Source organism: Typopeltis vanoorti, chromosome 13, assembly GCF_054136105.1.
Source record: "Typopeltis vanoorti isolate ZY-2024b chromosome 13, IOZ_Tvanoo_1.0, whole genome shotgun sequence".
Taxonomy (NCBI): Eukaryota; Metazoa; Arthropoda; class Arachnida; order Uropygi; family Thelyphonidae; genus Typopeltis; species Typopeltis vanoorti.
In genome coordinates, this window is record NC_143561.1 from 5,626,196 (window position 1) to 5,650,180 (window position 23,985).

At 36.3% G+C, this 23,985-nt stretch overlaps 1 protein-coding gene across 1 annotated transcript; it reads right to left on the reverse strand.

Annotated features, from left to right (window-relative positions):
- Nucleotides 1-1,357: 1,357 nt before the first annotated feature.
- Nucleotides 1,358-23,779, reverse strand: Fer2 (basic helix-loop-helix domain-containing Fer2). Its single transcript, XM_090403169.1, has 3 exons — nt 23,437-23,779; nt 13,311-13,637; nt 1,358-1,482 (listed from the first exon to the last, which is right to left on the reverse strand). The coding sequence occupies exons 1-3, from the start codon at nt 23,777-23,779 to the stop codon at nt 1,358-1,360; spliced, it is 795 nt and encodes a 264-aa protein (XP_090259295.1).
- Between the last annotated feature and the right edge of the window lie 206 nt (nt 23,780-23,985).

Below are 23,985 nucleotides of genomic sequence, written 5' to 3' on the forward strand. Positions count from 1 at the left end.
CTCTTACAGAGGTAGAAAAGCCCTTTTCAGCAACTCTAGTTTTTCATCCTGCACACAGGCAAATCGGCCAGAGAATATGTGCTTTTAACAGATAAAAATGCCATTAATGTATAGTAGACTTTGTTATGTGGATGGCTGATAGTTCAAGTAGTTTGTAGATGAATGACTGAATAGCGTAGAGTAACCTCCTGCGATGAGTCCTCGAAGGTGTCACGTAATAATAATAAGAATATTCTAGAACGTGCTGTATGACGTAGGGACATTGCACTTTCCTTTATTCTGGGAGTGTGGTCGTTCAAGATTAGAAATTAGCGCATTTAAAGGAACCCCGGGATATAGGTCAATTAAATGTCATTAAACATCTCATGGAATCAATGCTACGTAGGACATAACATGCAGGCCTCTAACATGTTAGGCAGGTGCATAATTGAATGTTATGTCAGTATAAACAGTATTGTAAAGACGACTAAGGAAAGACTAAATTAAAATGGTTCCATTCGGTCAAATTAGAGTGAGAATTAAACGCAACTTTTGTCCACACACACACACACACACACACACACACACACACACACACACACACACACACACACACACACACACACACACACACACACACACACACACACACACTTTTTATTTACCATTCACGAAGGCTTCGCACCACATGAATGTAAGTTTTCTTGGCATTTGGTTTAATACCACATTTTAAAACTGCATTAAGCATTACAGATCTTTTTATAAAACCGTAAATAATTTTAACATAATGATATATTTTCGTTACAAGCAATTTACACACGACCAACGCTTCATAAACTATATGAACTGCGATCATATCGAAGTACTTCTGAAGACTATGCGAAGCATTATTTAAAATTTAAAAAACATCCAAAGACAGCTGTTTAGGTGAGACAGATCAGCATAAAATAACAACAAATAGCAACCAAATCATCTTTAAGAACAATCAGACATCTTAATTTAACATTAGACATACACACCACAACATATACATCAGCAACAGAACTTCAAGTCCAACGGCTTTATACGTTTTTAAGTCATTTTAGCTCTTTATAGCTGTTAATTACAGAAGAAGTGCGGTTAGTTTCTGTATAGGCAACAAAAGCCCCCATCAAAATGAGCCATTCCTCAACGGAGAGCGAAAACCATCAGTATGTACAGAAAGTCGATCTTAACGGAGCTCCAATCGAAGAGTCCACTCCGTTTCTTCGCACTCGGGAGATATCAATAAACGACTGAGAAAGAGTTTGCGAGTTCTCCCACCGTACGAACTTCCTTAAATCATCTATACACGAACAAGCCTTTGGGATTTTGTTACCTTTTTTCGCGTGCTGTGACGTCATTGGGAACCATTGTGACATCCGATAGAATCGGCGGTGAGAGACAGCGTAGTAAGGACACTGCGACGATTTGGGTTCACTCCCAGATTCTCCCAGTTGATCCACGACAATCTAGCTGTGAGATCTGAAAATAAAAGCAACACTTATTCAATCACACACTCTTTTACTGATCAACCAAAAACTATTCTTGCACAGATAAAACACAGTCACATATAACAGCTATCGAAATTTTCGGAACATCCCTACGGATAACAACTGACGTCCTCGTTGCGAAAGTCTTGTCAAAGTATTTAGCATCAAACAGGAAAAGGACTTTTCTATCATCACGATTTCTGAAAACTCAGAACTTTTTTCAAAATCATATTTCAAAATCATAGTGAATTTGATTCTTCATCCTAGATCTTTACTCGCATATTTATTTTTAAATATTTTATCCAATAATGCCCTCTGTTGTGTGATATCCGAAGTACTTCTAAAGGAGCATGTCCATCAGACATGCTCCTTCCTCAGCGCAATCGGGAAAATACATCTACACGAGTTCCTTCCATTGTAAATACTTGAATTCGAATATCTTTTATCTTTAAAAGGACTCTTTATCAAGAAATAAAAGTTTTTTTTTTTGGGGGGGGGGTGAGGGAAGGAGGTATCCTAAAGTAACATGTAAAACGAATATAATCGTTGGCATATAATCCTATAGTCATAGAATCGTTTGCGTAAGATTATACGGCTGATGAGGTTTTCCGTTTTTGATAATAGAAGTAGATTTTCACTCTAAAAATATTCATCGAAAAGAGAAGAGAATTTCAAAAAGAAACACACGTGGCATTCATTAATTATGAAAAAGCCTTTGATAAAATTAATAAACGTTATTTAAAATATTAACCGATCTAAATATGCCAAACAACTCTTACAGTATATTCAAAAAAAAAATAATAATAAATAATATATATACTGTATATATATATTTTTTTTTCCCCAATAATTTTCAATATTTACATTAATGAAATATTAATACAGTGGAACACCTTATTAAAAATATTATTAGATTGTCAAAATGGATTTAGAAAAGGACGATCTACGATGGATGCAGCTTTCTGTTTAAAACTTATAGAAAAAAAAGAGAATTTAATTTGGAAACTCATCTTTTGTTTAGAGATTACGAAAAAGCATTTGACAAAGTAAAAAGATATATACTGTTTGATATATTACAAAGAATAAGTATACCTAATATTTTACTACATGCAATATTGAATATATATAAAGGGAATGAAATAAAAATAAAAATAAATGAAAAGTTGTCTGCAGAACAATCTACAGGGTGTCCCAAAATTCACGCAAGAAGTAATTTTGATAGAAAACACAGGTTTTTAATTAAAAATTTTAATTTCTTATTGATTCATAAAGTATACAGTATAGGGTTATGCATGGAATAGCATATCGGGTAAATGGCCTCCACGGCTTTGCTGGCACATACGCACTCTTTTGTCGAAATTTTCCATGACCGTTTTGCATAAATGTGGCTGGATTTCGTTGATACAGTGCTCAATTTCCTCCTTCAAGGCTTGGGTGGTCGTGAGCTTGTTGGCATAAACCTTAGAGTTCAAAAAAACCCAAAGAAAAAAGTCCAACGGCGTTAAGTCACATGATCTGGGCGGCCAATTCTGATCACCAAAACGGGAAATTACACGACCACGAAATGACCCATGCAGTAATTGAATTGTTTCTCGGGCTGTATGGCATGTGGTACCATCTTGTTGAAACCACATGTCGTCCACACCCATATCTTGCAATTTAGGCACAAAAAACTGGATTATCATGTCGCGATAGCGAGCACCATTAACTGTTATTGCCTTACCAGCCGCATTTTCGAAGAAGAATGGACCGATGATGCCTCCAACCCAAAATTCCCACCAAACAGTGACACGTTGTGGATGCATTTGTTTCTCAACAATCACTCGTGGATTTTCTGAACCCCAAATGCGACAATTTTGTCGATTAACGAAGCCATCAAGATGGAAATGAGCCTCATCGCTGAAGATGATTTTGTTCGAAAAATAAGCATCCACTTGTTGTTGTTCCAAAATCCATTCAACGAACTCTCTTCAGTGTGTGTGTGGTCAGTAGGCCTCAGTTCTTGAGTCAATTGAACTTCGTGAGCATAAAGATGCAAATCTTTAGTGAGAATACGCTGTAGAGAGCTTCTCGAAATGCCCAATTCAAGACCACGGTGTAGAATTGATGTTCCTGGACTCTCAGCAACACTCTCACGAACTGCTTCGATGTTTTCTGTTGAATGACTTGTTGAAGGACGGCCAGAGTGTATAAGATCACTAATTGATCCAGTTTCCTTGAATTTTGTAATTAATCTTTTCACAGTTGATGAAGTTAAATCACTATTCCGACCATATTTTGTACGAAAATTGCGAACTGTAGCTGCCAAACCTTCATTATTTTTAAAATATTGCTCAACAATGAAAATGCGTTGCTCTTTCGTGTAGCGCTCCATTTTTAATAACCCTGAACCGTCAGCTGTCACGCTGTCTTTTTTTTACTCGTTGGCAACACTTTACCGCACAAATGGCGCTAAATTTAAATCTTGTGTGAATTTTGGGACACCTTGTATAAACCAAGGAGTAAGACAGGGATGTCCTCTGTCTCCAACACTTTTCGATATTTACATTAATGAAATATTAATACAGTGGAACACCTTAAACAATCAAGGTATAGAAATTTCCAGGAATAACAAAATAAATACGCTATTTGCAGATGATCAGGTAATAATATCAGATAAGGAAGACAATTTACAAAGAGCAATATATAATTTGAACGTTATAGTAGAACAGTTTGGAATGAAAATTTCCACTGATAAAACTAAAACAATGGCATTTTGTGGACAAACTCCAGTTAGAACCGAAATAGTTATTAATAATAAAATAATAGAACAGATAAATACTTTCAGTTATCTTGGATGTGAAATATTATATGAAGGAGAAAAAGACATAAAATTAAAATCTTCAAACTTTTTAGAGAGTATAGGCCTGATGAATAGATCACTCAACCCAAATATAGTACAAAAAGAAACACGCTTGAAAATATACAATACTTTAGCAGTGCCCACATTATTATATGGCAGTGAAATTTTGGCAATAAACAAACAAGATAAACGAATAATAAAAACCAGTGAAATGAGATTTATGAGAAGAAATGTAAAATACACATTATTACACCAAAAAAGGAACGAAGACATTTTAAAAAAGCTAAAAACAAAATCAATAGAAGAAAAACTAAACAATTATAAACAAAAATGGATTGAACATGTAAACCGAATGGCTAACACCCGACATCCTAAACAAATACTAAAATATAAGCCAATTGGAAGGTGATGGCAGGGATAGACCTCAAAAAAGGATATTGGATGGATAATGAGACCGGAACAGACCAATATGGTCTATACCCTTAATTAGTGTTATGATGATGATAATAATATATATGAAATTTCAGAACAATATAATATGAGAATATCAAAAGAAAAGACAAAGTAATGGTTTTTAAAGGAGAAAACCCAATAAGTAGTAAAACAGTGTTTGATAATAAAATATTAAATCAAGTAAATACTTTCAAATACATGGGATGCGACTTTTCACATGAAGATGAACAAGATATAGACATTAAAATATCAAATTTTGTTAAAGTAAATGGTATAATAAATAATTTATTTAAGCCATCTTCTGGTACAAAATCATGCCCGAATCAGACTATATAAAGTCCTGTCGAAACCTACTTTATTATGTGGAAGTGATAAATGGACCATAAAAAAATAACAACGAAAAACGGATTCAAAAACAGCAGAAACGAAATTTCTCAGGAAAAATAGCTGGATATACCAAGTGGAACCATAAAACAAATGAAGAAATTAAGTGGATATTAAATCCAACATTTCAAAGCCGAATACAGAAACTATAAAAGTTTCTTGCGAAAATTGACCAGAGAGCTTGCGGGAATACACTCGCCGTCATACTACGAGTTGCCCTAGCCGAACCTAATAGGTGGCACGTATGCTTAAAGCGCCCGTATATTCGCCTCCTATTTTCGCACGAAACTTTTATAGTTTCTGTATTCGGCTTTGAATACAGAAGTCTTCTGGCTCTTATTTTAGCAAATGAAGAACGTTTGCAATCCCTGAATATAAAACCAATTAACTACTATTTAATTAAATATAAACAAAACTTGTCAGAACATCTCAATCGAATGAGGAAAAGCTGACTGCCAAAAATACACTGGTGTCCAAAACCTAGGGACGAATACTTTTTGACGACCAAAACTGCAGATTCAGACGAATCAAATTGTGCCAATTTGTATAACTGACAATTTCGAACAAAAAGCGAGTATACATTACATTTTCGAATCGCCCGCAAAGGGATTACGTGGTAGCAGTCACCAGGATAAAAGCGAATTGTGTTTGAAGGAAAGTTGCAAACTTGGATATCATGTAATGTCTTAAGGACATCATCTAGATGATTTCGTGTAGGAAAGAATTATTGGAAAGTTTGAGGAAGTCCGCAGAATTACTGATATTGCCAGAGAGTTTGGAATATCACATAGCGTTGTATTCAAGCTCTGGGCAGCGTTTCAAACCACTTGAATGTGTTCCAGACGTTTGCTAAGAGGTAGCCATCACTCTTCCACAGAGCTTTAAGACAGATTTTTGGTTTCAGCAGCAAAAACTAATCGATGCACCATGGCAGGTCAGCTTCCAAGTCACTCCATTCAAGCACCGATACGCAGATCTCGCCACAAACTGTAGCAAGACCGTCTACGGCAAGTAGGCCTATACGTCCGAAGGTCTGTAGTCTGCGTCCCTTTATTCACAGCTCATCGTAGAACACGTTTTCAATGGTGCGGTATCCATAAAAATTGGACAAGACACCAATGGGCTAATGTACTCTACAAATGAGAGACGTTTTAGTCTTTCGTCCGATTGTAGACTACACTTGATCTGGCACGAATGTGGTACTGCTTACCATCGCGAGAATGTTCTTGAAAGGGATAGATACGGCGGTGCTAAGGTCATGGTGTGGAGAGGCATTATGCTTAATGGAAGTGAATCAAATCGAGTGACCAGCACGCCCCCAAGATCTCAACTCCAATAGGGAGATGCATTGCCGCTCGAAATTCACCTCCAGAAAACAAACAAGACCTATTCTTGCTCTACAGAAAGAATAGGCTAGTTTGCCTCAAGAACTCTGAATCACTTGGTGCTACGTGCTCATAAACACGATACGACTTTGTGAGAGCTGCACAGCAGTTCGCGGTGGCTGAAATATCTCTCCTCATAGTTTCTGTAAGCGATGTACATTATTTCCTTAACTACATCCTTGGGAAATTTGCACTTTTGTTGCACATTTCCCCAAAATTTATTGCAATTTAATTTGTACGAAATTCATAATACATTTTTTCGTTTAATATAATTTATTAGTATGCTGGCAGTAAATTTATTGAGACAGATGACTACATGTACATTTTTAAAATACACGAAGTTGATTTCTTATTGTTTTTTAGTACAGAACGAAGCGTAAGTGGCATTCTTACCCCCATTCTGGAATACATTTTAGCGCTCTGACGATATAATACATAAGGTAGATTGATGAAAACAGTTTCTTGCGCGCGTGATGCCAAGACTCGAGTTCCATTTGAAGCAGACAGCGTATACGTTAATAATGTCTAATTTATTCATCAGAATCACTATCACCATGACATAAAGCAATCTGGAAATTTTTCTGAGATTCCAATGCTGTAAAAAAAAAAAAAAGAAAGAAAGAAATAAAATAAGAAAAAATAGTAGTTTGTTTTCTCTGCTAATCGCTGTTATTGACCATAATATGACGTAAGACATTATGGTTTCTGGCCTCTTCCACTTTTCGAAACCTTTTAATGTTTTAATCGTCGCGAACTGTGGATAATTTTAAAACAAAACATGTTATAGCCAAACTAAATTGAGTGTCAGGGAATGGAGCAGAAATTCGCCATAACTAAGAGCAGACCTCTTTCAATGTGTACGTTTTCACATACTTGAAACCTAGAACAAACACCTGGGTTGTTATATTGATTGTATTAAATAAAAGTCAGTATCCAATAAAAAAATCAATGATTAAAATAATTTTAGTCACGCATGGATAAATACTCACTTTTTGTTAAAATCATTGAAAAAGCGAATACCAGGGACCGAAACATATTAAGTTATTGATGCAAATAATGTTCATTCTTTGCATATCAAGTAATTTAAATATTTGCATATCATTATTTAAAAGGTACAAACTCAATCTGCGAAGGGCTCCGTATATGTTATCAGTGCCTCTGATTGTGGTTATCCAGTTATACCCTTCAAAGGAAAGGAAACTTATCTGAGTTCTTCGTATATCGTGTCTTTTAAAAGCACAATACCAAGGCACTTCATGCGGATAGGTAAGTAGTTTCGTTAAGTTCTGAAATACTTGGAAATATCATATTCAAGTTTTAGTGCTGAAACCATACTTGCCTACTTGGTTTAAAAATAATAATAATCTCTCAAAAAATTGTGTAGAGACACTTACATATTTATTTTTCTTTGTTCATTTCGTATTTCAGAAATCCAGCTATGAGTGGTTATTTATTTATTTTTATTTATTTATTTATGGGTTCAAAGGGAATGGATGTGAATCTTACTCCCCAATCCAACTCTCCCCTCCTAGTGGTGAACCTTAGAACCTGAGCAATCAAGTGGAAGACTGGATACAAACCCCAGTGGGAAGCTTGATTAGGTATAAACGAGACAAGGGAGACTTAGGGCAAGTTTGGAGGCCCTAAGGCGGCCTCCAGAGGCCTCACTTCCTAAGGCCCCACCACCAACCTAGGCTGTGGATGGACGGCAACCAACCCAACTGAATCTTTTCTTACTCCAATGTCTCAAGAAAGAAGTAACTGGACTGCCACTCTGGAAAACGAGTAGGATATGCGCAGGATGAGGAAAGGAAACAAAGAAAATAAACAAGAATATCTGGAATGTTGCTACTTGGAATGTCAGGAGTATCCATCACAAACATCAAGATCTAGACAAACTCTTAATAGAAAGAAATAGCAAATTAGCAGTAACAACAGAAACAAAGAAAAAAAGGTCAGATGCAATAAAATGGATACAGAGTTAGGAATTTTTCTTCTTATAATAACTTACAAATTACTAACACTTTTTTCAAGCATAAAGATTGCCGTAAATTCACTTGGGAATCAACAACCTAAAATATAATAGACTATATAATAGCTAATAGGAAAACAGTTAGTATGATACTAGATAGCAGGGTATTTAGAAGTGCAGAAATAGAATCTGATCATTATCTCTTACAAAGAAAATTAAGAATACCCCAGGATGGTTTAAAATTAACGAAATCAGTGCCAAGAGAAATCTCCCAGGAATGTTTTATTGTTCAGCTCTTGGATGATAAAACTATCAACGACCTTTATTCGAAAAGAATGCATGAAAAGCTAGAACAAATAAAAGAAGAAAATGATGATGTAGAAACACAATAGAGTAATTTAAAAATGTATTAATAAATGAAGCAATAGAATGCCTTGGAACAAAAAGTAAATGGAAGAGGAGAAAGAGAATAAGAAACTGGGATGAAAGCATTGAAGCAATAATCAAAGACACAAAAGAAGAGTATAAACAATGGATAAACATAAAATCAGTATAAGAAAAATTAATTATAAATACAAAAGAGCAATTGCAAGAAGGCATGTCGAAAAAAGAATAGAGAAACAAGGGCATATTTCATAGCAAAATTGGAAAGATATCTTACAGCGAAGAGACCAAACTATACAAAATTCTAAGGAATGTGAATAAGGAGGTAAAAGGAAAAGTGAAACTTGAAATAATCAAAGAGAAAAACTGGTTGGACTTCTTCCAAGATAGTAACGAATCAATACTAACCACTAACTAAACAGTGTAAGAAATAGCATTACAAGAAATCTAACAAGCAATACAACACAGTAAATCAGAAAAATCTCCTGGAGAAGATGGAATAAATATAGAACTTATAAAATATGCAGACATCCCATTTATCAAAAGATTTTTAAAATTATTTACCAATATCTAGCATTAAGAAAAATCCCCGATGGTTGGAATAAGTCAATTATCATTCCAGTATATAAAAAAGGCGATAAATGCAACTGTGAAAACTACAGAGGAATAAGTCTTCTAAATACTGGTTATATGGAATATATATATGGAAATGCACGAATATGAATTTCAGAATTTGTAGAAGATAAACTTTGCGAAGAACAAAATGGATTTCGAAAAGAACGATAGTACATTGACTCAGCTTTTACATTTCAAAACTTATGGAAGAACATTGAGAATACAACACAGAAACGCATATAGCCTTTGTAGACCATCAGAAAGCCTTTGACAGAGTCCAAAGGAACAAACTGTGGACTATACTCAAGAATCTAAATATTCCAAATCAGCTGCTTGCTGCAGTAACTAATATGTATCAGAACAACCAAACAGATGTAAGAATAAATAAAAAAAGTTACAGAATGGAAATTAATAAACAGAGGGGGGTCTGTCAAGGATACCAATGCCACCACTGTTATTTAATATCTATATAGATGAATTCCTTTAGTCGGAAAGACCGGAGTTAGATTCCTGTCCATGACGTGAAGTACCTTTATTTGGTCCCTTTCTACTAAAGATGAGTTGGACGGTCTCATTAAGGATAGAGAGTTTTTTTTTTCCTCCCGGAAACTCGAGTTTTTCGTCCGTCAGAACACGCAGTCCGGCTAGGAGAACACACGCAATGTACAGACAAAAAATACATTATAACCAATAGCTTCATGTTGGTTTCATAAGATGGTGCCGTACTATCTATATCGGACTCACCGCCGCTGTATCATCATCATCATCATATTCCTGATACGTATCCTCAAGGGGTGTACAAGATATGATAGTACTACATGAAAAAAATTACATCATTACTAACTTCCTATCTACAATTTTCCTCCAAATGAATCTGTTACCTGTCAAGACTCCAACATTGTCAGATCTTATATTTCTATCATCTAAGGCACTTTGTACCGTATCAATCCACCTATATCTTGGTCTTCCTCTGGGTCTTTTTCCTGCTAACCTGGCAGAGAACACTTATTTTGCTAATCTTTCCTCTCCCATTCTGTTTAAGTGACCATAAAACCTGATATTAGCTCTGCTAATGAATTCCTGGATGCTGACAATGTCAAGTTCTTTCCTAATATCCTCATGTTTAATATGATATTGCCATTGATGTCATCTGTTCATGCCCGTAATCTTTCTCAGGACTCTCATATCTGCGGTCTCTATTCTTTGGTGAAGTGTTTTACTTCTGACCCAGCTCTCAGATCCACAAGTTAAAGTTGTGAACACTGTCTTGTATACAAGACTTGTATTCAGTTAATTTAGCGTTTTGACTAATTTCTCTCTTATTCCATATACATTTATTGAGTTGACTTCCTACCATACCAGCTTTGTTGATTCTGTTGTCTATTTTCATATTTAACTTACCATCTCTACTAAAAATTGTGCATAAGAAGTTGTTGCTGACCTTCGTTCCAAATTTATTACAATCGTTATTCAATTTAGTCAGGGAATCTTCCAGACTTGCACAGGATTTATTTAGAAGTACGAGGGTGGTCTGAAACGTTCTCGGCCTAACAATGAAAAAACGAATTTATAATTTCGAAATTATTTTTATTTATCAACATAAGACTGTAGACGAAACCGTTTGGTCGGAAGGACCTGAGTTCGATCCATTAAGACTAATACATTTGTTCCAGCGATGCTCCAGCGCCATTATCCCGTCCCTGTAGTGGTTCTCAGTAAGATCTCCAAAATACCCCTCTACAGCTGCAATCACCTCTTGATTTAAAGAAAAATGCTGCCCAGCGAGGAGAGTTTTACTTTTGGGAAGAGATAGAAGTCAGAGGTAGTCAAATCTGGGGAATAGGGTGGATGTTCCAACAATTCATAGTCAAGATCCCTTAATTTTCCCATTGCCAAAACACCTTTGTGAGCAGATGCATTGTGCTGATGAAAGAGGACTTTTTTTCTTCAGCAAACCGGGTCTTTTCTCACGAAGTTTTTTGTCTAGTCTGGTTAAAATATCGGAATAATATTCCCCAGTTATTGTTTTACCGTTTTAAAGATAATTAATAAACAAAAATGCCTTTAGCATTACAAAACACTGATGCCATGACCTTTCCTGCTGATGGAACCAACTTTGTCTTCTTTGGCACTGAACAACCGGCTTCTTTCCACTGTTTTGATTGCTGTTTGGATACTGGTGTGTAATGGTGAATCCAAGTCTCATCCATAATAATAAATCGATATACAAAATCAGTTTTATTCTTGTTAAAACGCTGCAAGCACTGTTCAGAGATTTTCACGTGAGTGCGTTTTTGATCTGCTGTGAGCAAGCGCGGCACCCATCTTCGCAAAGCTTTTTCATTTGCAATTCTTCATGCAAAATAAATCCTACACGTTCTTTCGAAATGCCTATAGTCTCCGCAATTTCACGCACTTTGACTAGCCGGTCATCCAATACCATACCGTGCACTTCATCAATGATTTCTGGTGTTACACTTTTTGGACGTCCTTCACGTGGATCATCTTCAAGGCTGGTACGGCCACGTTTAAACTCGGCAGCCATTTCTTAATTGTCGAAAACGAAGGAGAAGAGGGCCCATAAACTTTTATGAAGTTCGAATGCATTTCTTTTGCGGTCAAACCTTCTTTTACAAAGATTTTTATAACCTCACGATACTCAATTTTATCCATTTCAAGGGATACAGACAACACTTTTGCTTCGGACAACTGTAGAAAACAAACACTTGATAGAATTACTTGCAATTTCACATGGATGCTTATGACAGATGTATCAACTTAGAAAAAAAAAACTCGTCCCAATAGTGTTGCCATCTATGGTTGAGGCCGAGAACGTTTCAGACTACCCTCGTATAACATCATCGCATAAAGCAAAGAGCTGAGATTAACATCTCTAATTTTGATATCGGATTTAGTACCACTTTACTTCATAATATGATCCATATAATGAATAACAGAGAATAATGAATAATGTGAACCATAGGCAGAAGAAGCACATGAAATACGTGAACTAAAAATAGACTCAGTATTTGCCAAAGTATATAAATATCGAAAGAAGTGGATTGAACATATCGAAAAAATGAACAGTTCAAGGCCCCTCCCCCCCCCCAAAAAAAACCTCCGACACCACCCAGTTGGAGGATATAGAAGTCGAGGACAACCAAGGAAAAGATGGAAGAGACCGGAACAGGCCAGTGGGCCTAAATCCCTGAAAGGATGATGATTTATTTATTTATTTATTTGTGCATGGTAACCTTTGATGAATTTCAACGGATTGTTTAGTTTGTTCGTAGCACTTTTTCTTTCCTCAAGCCGCTAATGGAAATCTTGAATCAGCACGTATCCTCTAGAATGTTGCATTAGCTGTTGATGCTTTGTTCGTAAAGATCTCAAAGCTTTCTTCAGCGAACTGGATGGGTATATTGGATACGAGAATTAGTTGGAAATCGATACGTAGCAGAGCAATAATTCATACCTTAAGATTTAGACGATCTCGAAACAGCTATCAAATCGTTTTTAATGGCATTCTGTTCTGAATTAGAACTATATCTCAAAATTATGGATGGATCCTGTGCAGAAATGTTGATAGGAACTAAGCTACGCCTAGTCTGCTAAAGTAGATTAGGCATAATTGCAATTTACATGCCATTTAATAAGATATTTTTTATATTAAATTTAAATATGAACATATGATTGGAATTAAACTATGAGTACATCAATTTGAAAAAAAATAAAAATTAAAATTAAACACACACATATAAAACAAAATACGAAGCGCCACCTACCACTCGTGTTCCACTCCGGATTGTGGTCCTTCATCTCTCCCTTTAGACATTTCTCAATGTGGGTGAGCGGATCGTAATCCGACACCAGGATCTCCCGCAGAAGAGCGATGTAGGCGATGGCCAACCGCAAGGTGTCTATCTTAGACAACCTCTTTTCGAAAGGGAACGTAGGCACGTGCAGACGCAACTCTTCGAAGGCGCTGTTGATGCTCAACATCCTTTTCCTCTCTCTGATGTTGGCCGCTTGTCTCTGAACTTTATAAGGACTGTGCGGTTGTCCGTAGATGGATCCTCCGTATTCCGGGCAGAAGGCGTCTGAATGAACACCTAGCGGGAGAAGTTAGAATTAAAGATAGAATAGACCCAGCCATGAAGTGTATCAGTTTCTTAAGAGATTCACGTAGTTTTGTATCATTGTCTTTTATCAATAAAAGTCATACAAGGGAGTCCTCCAAAACGCAGTCAAATTTATAATACTCACAATTTAATAAAAATTACCGTATAAAATACAATTGTTCTTCATATTAATGACGGCATTCCCAAATAGAGATTTTTAACATCCAACTAAACTTTCCAGTAGTGTCCAATCGGAATCTGTGTTGCCATAGCAATAAGAAACAAACACGTATAGAATTACAGTGTGGAGAGAACGGCATTATGGTTTTAGTGTTTGGAAACAAGAATCTCCTTAGCTCGAATATGTTATGGACAGTTCTTTTTTTTTTTCTCTCTATCTTTTGTATTGCCAAACTTTCAGGCAAAATGCACATGGTTCACGGACAATTCATCGCTGAAAAATAATCGAATGGACAATTCATCGCGGGGACAATTCATCGCGCAAACTATTGATCGCTGAAAAAATTCGCTGAAAATGTTATTCGCTAGAAAATTGAAATGATATTGCGTTAATACCGATATGTGAAAAGTAAATGCAATGAAAGATAAATTTCACAAAATATAATTTTATTATGTATTAGTCCGCGAGGTTAGCCCAGTGGCTGGTAGCTTCACAACCATATGCCAGGGAAAGGAGTGTCCTGGGTTCGTTTCCAATCGCTGACGTGAGCAGTGTAGGATCTTTCTCAGACATAATCAAGTTATCCGGTCTTGGGCGAGGACTGCAGGGTTTTTCTCCCCAGTTTATATGGGATTTTTCCTCCCGTAAGCAGGCAAACCGTCCTTGAGAACGTAACGCTTCTACAAACATAGACCGGGAGGCCTAAGCCAACCACTTTATCCTCGTATAACGGTTGCGGTTATAAGGAATAGAAACCCTCGACATCGTAAAGGTAAAAGAGCGAAAGATCTATGTATTATTTATTTAGATTTTCATAATATGTTTTATTCTTATACAGTGAAAGCAATATCTTATTGATTTATGAGTTTCCTCATTTCTGTTTCGTCTTAAAATGGTATAAATGTTCTTTCTTACTTCGATATTACAGATTCTGTTGATGGAATATTACTATTTACAAAATTATAACCGCAAATGTTATACGAGGATGAGGTGGTCGGCCTTATGCCTCCCAGCGTATCGTATGTCTGTAGAAGCGTTATCTTCTCAGGACTGGATTGTTGTTTGTTATGTCTGAGAAAGATCCTACACTCCTCACGTCAGCGACGGGAAACGAACCCAGGACACTCCTTTCCCAGGCATATGGTTCTGAAGCAACCAGCCACTGGGCTAACCGCGCGGACTTAGATATATAATAAAATTATATTTTGTGAAATTTATCTTTCACGCATTTACTTTTCATATATCGGTATTAACGCAATATCATTTCAATTTTCTAGCGAATAACATTTTCAGCGATCAATAGTTCGCGCGATGAATTTTTCTGTTATAAATTTTCCCCGCGACGAATTGTCTCGGCGATGAATTGTCCGAACACAAATGCATACAGCCATACGCAATCCGTTAGCGGAAAACATGCTTCCCGACTCTGCAACACTCCCCGAGTTTCTCTCGCTCTGATTCCATAGTTTTAATTAGTTTCAGTTATTAATTTCAGATTCGATCACGAGAATCCATATTTAGAGTTTGCGGCCTATGATGGTTTTATTATCTAGAAATTCTTCCCTAAAATAGAGACAAGCAAATCCAAACAAAACAAAACAAAACAAAAATGTATACTGAACAGAGCAAAGCACGTCGTTAAACATAAAATACAGCAGAGCTAATTTTCTCCAACACATTCAAAGTAAAAGTGTACTTGATCAAAGAAAAAATACTATTGCTTTCACTTTGCATGCAACTAGGCTGAAACCGTAAAAGTCAGACAAAGATCGATAATTTTGCAAGGAATTATAAGATCAGTTTCCACCTTTTCAATTTAAAAAGGCGATATTTTGGGGGGAAATTATGTTTTAGGTGAGCAATAAAAAAGAACAAAGAGAAAGAGAGAGAGAGAGAGAGAGAGAGAGCAGGGATTTTAACCTCACGAACTCGGTTTTCCATCTTGAAAAACAGAACTGGCCGAAGAATGTACGCAACAAATAGACATTCCCAGACACTGGCCTGTTCGTTTATTCGGCTGGAATGTCAATTAAAGCAACCCAAACCAAAATTTTTAACCATTTAAATTAAAAGAGTGTTGTCATTAATGTTGACTCGTTTAACTTGCAATAATAAAAATAAAATGAGCAGAATAATAACGATGAGAAGCGCTGTACTGGATTTCGGTTCATGAATATGGTGTTTTGATTGACAAAAATGAGTGCTATACCGAAAAAAATGACACAACATTTAAAATAAATCAAAGAAGCACTTTCAGAGATGAACTTTACACTTCGGAGTTCAAAGCCTAGTTGTATAAACCTAGTCCAAATACAAAGAAAACTTTAAGGTTCAGCAAGCAGGGCATTGTAAACATCTTGCTAGAAGGAAAAAAAATAAGAAAAGGGAAAATAATATAGAAAACGGTTGACGTGTAAGTCAATATTTGCTCTTACAGCACACAGAGAAAAAAATGTAAGAAATAGTTATGTCCAAAATTAGATAAACAAAAATGAGAAACATTGAAAGAATTTTCGGAAGAATAGAGGATAAAGGAAGGTGTAAAAATATTCGACAAGCTATTCTGAAACCTTACAAATGAAGAAAAGATAATGCAAAAGGAATCGGAGATGATAAATGTGACATAAAATCTTAAAACATTTTGGATCTTTGGAGTAATTACTTTGAAAACGTCTTCAACGTGACCGAAATGCTGCTTAAAATATTGAAGGGAAATATGAATACATTTCAGAAGGCTTGCATTGGTCAGAAGAGATGATTTTAAATGAATGGAGTGATGCTGATCTGCAAAAAAAAGGAATAAAATTGAATATGAGAATTACAGACAACTTCCCTTCTAAGTGATTCCGATAAGATATATGAAAGAAAATAAGAAAATAAATTATGGAAGAGAGAAACCCGGAGAACATGCTGGGTTCAGGCCAAATGAGACTGTCAGGATCAGATTTTCTCTTTAAGACAAACAGTTCAGAAATCATGAAAATATCATCTTTATTTAAGTTTGGCATACCGGGAAAATACATATGACAAGGTGCCAAGATCACAATTGTCCGAATCAACAGTTGGAACCGAACGCAATGCAAGAACATAGGTATAAAATCTATAGGATTGCCTTTGGAAGGAAAGTGGCATCAAAGAGGCATCAAAATCGGAGATGTAAAACTCAGTTCTTTATTTTATTCACACCGTCCAAAATAACAAAGGTTCAGGTCTCTTTAGGTAAACTGAGTTACTTTGTACTAAATGTTACTTGCCAGCAATAGAAAAACAAAACAAAAAAGTCATAATGGATGAAAACATCGGGTTTTCATCCATGATATAGAAAAACTGGGCAGCGAACACACGCAGTTGACAGACTGAAATATTATTAGCGGGAAATGGATGCCATATTGTGGAGATAGTGGTGTAGTATGGAGGAAGATCAAGTAGTGCAGATGGTGGGTTGCAAGGTGTGGAATATCTCCCTCCTGCGGTAAGGCCTTAGATTTGGCGGTGTCACGTGATGATAATAATAATAACAACAACAGCAAAGCTTGCGTAATGATGGAAGCCAGCTGAATAAATTTAAAAAGAATACGATAAGTGCGCAGTTAGGCAAAACACTGAAGTAACAGTGTACAAAATAAAGCTCAATCTCGTTTTAACTTATGGATCTGAGTGTTGGATCTAAATAAAACAATAAAAACTGTTTTATTTAGAAATAAAACAGTTTTTCTAAGATCAGAGAAATGACGACTCTTAGAAAAATTAGTGGAGCGAACTACTAACATCAATGGTAAAATCGTGTAAAAACGAATATATCGGGAAGAAATCTAACAGCATTCAGGAATGTGCTGCCGGAAGCTGATCTAAGGAGAGTTGGTCGCCGAAACAGAATCAAAAACAAAAACAAAATAGCAAAACAGCTGTTTGACCCAGAGGAAAACCTGAGCCTCTTAATTGTGGTTTCTGTAGACTGATTGTAGCAGCAAAATTTGACAAAAGATTTCGAAATTGTATGTCAGTCGTTCTTGACACACGTACAGAAGAACCAATAACATTAAACAAACTTTGAACAGCAAATGATCCAAAAATAGTTCTCTATTGAGTTGCTGTGATACAGAACGGCCTCGCTAAACACGAATGCAAATGAAAACAAATGCAAGTGTCTTATATTTACTTATGATATTACTATTACTTGTTTCAAAATAAACTCAAAAATATATCTAATGAAGGTTTGGTTTGCTAATATAATTTTTCTCCATTTTCCTACAAACATTTTAATTCCATGGTTAAAAAAGAGGATTCTATCCTCTCCTGAAAGCTGTTAATAAACACGGCATTCAATTAAGAGATAATAATTTGGACTGCTATGTGGTAATAATGTGGTTAACGTTTTAAACATATGCCTGAAATATTTAAGAGTCTTTTGCGAAATCAAATAAATGCTGAGTCAAATTTGGTACGAAAATGAGCAATCAAAATGCTAAAACAGTGAAAACAGTCACGAAAACCAACTCATCATCCTCAGAAGTGAGCCTATTTGAATATTATACATTACAGCTAATGCTCATTTTTAGTGAAGATGGCAAATTAAAGATGGACATAGATTAGCTGTATATGCAAGGTAGGCTGAGGAGCCTGTGGAATAAATGTATGGAATAATAGAGAAATACGCCGATAGGCCAAGTTGGCAGTAAACGAGACTGTTCGAATCAATTTTAAATTATAAATCTCAGAGTTGGATTAGAAATAAAACATGGTCATGGAATAAGAATAAATAGTCAAACCATAAACTAGTAGAATACAGGACAGCAGTTTTCAAACTAGTTTTAATAATTTTAGATAGGAGAATTGGGTTAGAAATAAAACTGTGGATAAATCAAAGCGTGGGGAATACAGATATGAATTTCTATGCAATCTGAAATGGTATGATATCACCAGCAAATGATGATGAGGATAATAATGATGAAATTCTCTAGCATTCAAACAATGAATGTCGACAGGACACAACATTTTCTACTGCCACTAAAAGTTCAAATCCTTTTTCCTCTAATGAAATAGTCTTATTTACTTCTAAATCGGAGTAATCTTGTGATGCAAGGTCAGCCAGGTGCGGTGTATATGGAACTTTTTTTCCCATGCACTCAGCGCACGATTTTATGTGAAACACCATCCGATCACTATGACGATGGATTTGTTTGTCCCGAAGAACTAAGTTTTCTTTAATGCCATTGCTATGATTAATTTTCGAAGGGTTGTTGTGGTTTCTTTTGACTGTACTAGTGTATCATGGAGGTAAACCGTTCAGCTAAAAATGGGAAGTTAAGTTAAGGTTAAGGTTGTAAGTTAAAAGGAGAGATTAGGTTAGTTTCCAAAACTTCATAGGGTGTAAGATTTTTAATCTGTAAACCTTTGAGATGCCAAATCTCTTTTATCTTGAAAACCAGCGGAAAACCAAATCCCACAACTTAAACAATAATTGCTTTACTTGTTTTTGGTGTTCGGAACACGAGGCTTCCGTGCTATTCTTAAAGCAACCATTGCTAAACCAATTCCAGTCGAAGTCTGATTCTTTGTAGTTTTTGTTATTTTACAGTTCCCACCACAAGATATGTTAACTTCTGTGCTTCGTTTCATTCTAGTCCATCATCTTAATGTTCACTGAAGGGACATCTTTGATTTCGTAGTAAAGGCGACTAGGAATTCCCAGAGTGAAGATTTCAGGTTAAAATTACATTTAGACCCTCTGTCCAAAAAGAAACCAAAATTTTCGAAAATAAAAGAAACTAGTGACGCCACCTGTTCTATAAAGCGACAACCTTCATTAGTGTTGTGTCAACTGTGTATGACATTTGTTTCATTAGAAGCCGAGTTATAGTGCCAAGAGTGACAGTGTGTTTTGACGAACGGTCGGAAAATGAGTTTCAAAGAGAGCTGCGATTGACTTTTGTGTTAACCTTGGTAAAAGTTTTACCGAAACGCATCAAATGCTTCATAAAGCATACGGTGATGAATGCTTATCCCGTACTGAAGTTTAGGAGTGGTTTAAGCGATTTCAAAGTGGTCGTGAGACGCTTGAGGACGAGGAAAAGCCTGGCCGTACAAAAAATGCACTGAGCGAAGTTAACATCCAAAAAGTTGTTGTGATTTCATCAAAACAAACCCGAAATCGTCCGTGAGATTAATTGAAGATGAATTGGGGATTCCAAAATCAACTGTGCACAACATTTTGACCGAGAGTTTGGGCCTTCGTAAATTAAATTCGTGATTTGTTCCCCACAAGTTGACCGACGACCAAAAAAGTATCGAACTGAATACCGTAAGGACTCAAACTTCCTTGAAACGATCGTTACTGGTGACGAAACGCGGTGTTTTGAGTATGAGCCCGAAACAAAGCGCCAGAGTGGAGACCACCAGAAGAGGGGCATCCGAAAAAAAGTCGCTTGGAGAAGTCAAAAGTAAGACAATGCTGATTTGTTTCTACGATTCCAAGGACATTATCCACAAAGAATTCGTTCCGCCTGGCCAAATGGTCAATGGTGAGTTTTATCTCGAAGTTTTGAAGCGATTTATAGCGAGAATTCGTCGCGTACGGCATGAATATCGTGACAAACGAACGACCGTTCGTCAAAACACGCTGTCACTCTTGGCACTATAACTCGGCTTCTAATGAAACAAATGTCATAAACAGTTGACTGACACAACACTAACGAAGGTTGCCGCTTTCGACAACGAAAAGATAAAATAGGTGGCGCCACTTGTTTCTTCTACTTTCGAAAAGTTCGGTTTCTTTTTGGACAGATTACTAGACAAGCACATTTTACAGACTGCCAACCCGATAAGATTATAATCTCTAAGATCCAACTGCTGTTTATGAAAAACAAACCGATTTTTTTTTTATCGCAATTACTGTTATTTTTGGTAATCACTCCATACTGGGAATATCCAGATTAATAATCAGTAAGATGCATTACGAATTAAAAATGTTCTACAGGTTTTTTGTGCAGGAATGTTTTAGTTGGTTATAAACAAACTATAAACCACTAACATGTTTGAAATTCGTCTGCAGAATAACGATGTAAAAATATCACACGGAAGATTTGAACGAATCGAGAATTACTTAAAACCCGACAATAGTGAATAAAATATTTCTGTATCTGCACATAGATGCATGTCTGTTCAATAAGTGCAAAATGATATTAACCTGTATCAAAATTGCAGAAAGGTTTTTTAATACTGGAATTAGTTATGTAAGGGCATAAATTAAGCGCAGTTTATGCCCCTTTTCATAGAAACGACGTTGGATATTAAGAAGTAGGTTCATTACTGAATCAGATAGGCTTGCATTCCATTTTTATAAACATATGAACTCTGTAAATTTATTTTATAGACTATTCAGTAAATGATGACAATGGTTAGTTAGTTCGTTCTTAAATAATTGCGTTGAAAAACCATAAAATGACTCGGGATCAAAGCAGAAGAAATAATGAAATCAAAATTAAAGATCAAGAAGGTAGCACATAGTTTTATTTTATCTTTCTCTTGTGGCGTGAGTGAAAAGAAGCAATGCTAACGCTGTTATGTAGTTCTTTGTCACTGTGTCGTTATGCACTCTTGCCCAGTGTTTTTATCAACTAAATCACTGATAACTTTTCTTGTCTAAATTCATCTGGATCATGAACTTCTCAGCAAAAAGAGTTCAACAGGAATGTGGCCCATGTTGGCTTCATCACAAGCGCCTCATATTAGACTCGGATGGTTCGCTGTTGAGAACATCCGCCTGTTCCATCCCATCCTACAGACATTCATTTGGAATGAGATGAAGTGAATAAGCACATCAGTGGATTATAATAAAGTCGTCCTTGCTCCTGGTCCATTGCTGAAATCATCTCTACCATGGCGCATTATCTTTCTGCAAATAGCCGTTAGCAGATGGAAAAAGCAAAGTATGAGTCTGTAATTCAAGATCAGTAATGATCTTGAATTACAGACATTCTCCACTGATATCCGTGCATGTGCCAAGAAAACTCGGCATGTGCCAAGAAAACGAATCATACACCATCTCACTACTGCCACGACCACTATCATCTTGCCATGTTGTCATATCGCATGATGCATCTATTCGTCATATATTTTCCTTTGCATACTTCTGTGTATTCAGCTACTGTTACTTGATTAATTATATCGTCTATTTGATTCCTCGATGCGACCCAATACAATATCATAATCATTCGGATATGTGTTGTATTTTCAGATATCTCTTTTTTATATTAGGCACATAGCGTCGAAGTGGATAACTGTTCGGATAGGGAAGAGGAGATGAAGATGTGCGCTTCAATTTTCCTTAAAAGGTGGTTTAATCCACCAAAAATTGTTCCATCTTAAAGACAGCGCGACGTATCATGCAGTTAGTTTTCAAGTTAAGTGAATCTCTTCCTGTGTAGAAAGTGATCGTGCAAGTTTGTCCTAGCAGAGCAAAATAAAGAACTTTAGGATTTTATTATCAGGAATAATTTTAAATTGTGGAGCCTTATAAAGTCAGTGGCATAATTTTTAACTTCAACTGCAGCAACCTCCTTTTCAAGTTAGGAGTACATCACATACGAACCATAGCTATCACTGAAATGCTCAGTATTTGCATCTACATGACAAACATGGCTGTTTAAATCTTCTCCTTCTGCAAGAATTCCCATATATTTCCTCCTTAATAGGAATCGGATCTAGAATTTATTGTTTAGCATGTAAGGATGTCCTTTAGGATCAGATAGCTAAGCATCCAAACGTCTTGTTTACTTCAAAGAAAATCCTTTCTTAAACAAAGTTTTCTTTTTTAATACACTGAAGCACCAAGTTCTATCATTGCTTAAGAGTACTGAATGCTGAGTCCAGTTTCAATTATCCTCTGAGTGGCGAATTTAGCAGTTAAAATTTCATCCGACCGTAAAGGAATCTGACTTGATTATGTTGCTCATGTTTATTACAAATAAAACACAAATAGTTAATGCCCACTGTATCACTATTAACATTAGCAGTAATTGTTACATGCACCATTATTCAAAAGATCTAAACACATCCTTGATGACTGCACTTAATTGTTCATGACCATGAATTTGGAACTGGAACTTTCAGATACCTAGAAGAATTAAAACTCCCGATGGCGAACACGAATTCTCTAATTACAATAAGTCTATCTGCTATTTGTATATTATCCTTATTAAATAGCCAACAACCGCACACAAGGGAAAAGCCTTAGAAAATTTTATGATCTAAAACTACTTAACTATAGAAAGAAATAATTGGCGAAGTTCAAATGCTGAAGTAAATTGAGCAGAAGTATAGAACTCAGTAAGTACATAGCAAAATATGCAGCAAAGTAAAATTTAGTTATTACAATATAGTAAAATACTACACTGTGATTGTTTTCTTTAATCTGAGGATCTTATCTCGGAAGGAATACTTCAGTTTGTATCCACAACCTACGAATAAGTATAATCAGATAAAAGCAAATTCATAATAATTAGCGATAATTAAGAATTTATAAGTTTTATGATTATATTTTCAAAAATTTAAAACATGAAAACATTGCATTCTTGCACAAATAGAATACCCCCTGTAAAAGTAACTCACCTGGCATACAAGCCTTGTACTGCAGAGAAGCTAAGTTGTGAGTGGCGTAGTCACATGCGGGCCTCTCTTCGGCATCTTGACTCATATCTTCTGGAGATGCATCTCTGCCAGAAGTTGGATCGTCATAACGACAGGGTCGAGGTGGCATGGCAGACTGGTCTCGGGACACACGTGCTTGAAAGGGGTGTGAGGGAGGGTTGGAATACTGAACTGCTCCCGCTAACTGGCTGAGGACTGCTGTAGAAGTGTATGCGGTGGGAAAATCTTCGCAAGAAAAATCCGGGCCGAAGTCTTCTGGTGATGCAGCGGAGTAAGTGGAATAAGATTGGGTGAGAGATGCCATTGGGGGTTTGGTGGTGGCTTCTTTTACAGAACGGAGTCTTTGTGGAGCGGACAGAAGCACTTGGTGAAAATATGCCGTACAGATGGAAATTATGAAAATGGCAAATGCTAGCGGCTAACCGAGGTTGCCCGCCGGTGACTGGGGAGCCGCAGCCACTGGGACCTATCAAGTCAAGCTGACTCGGTCTGTCCGAGAACAAGAGCCAG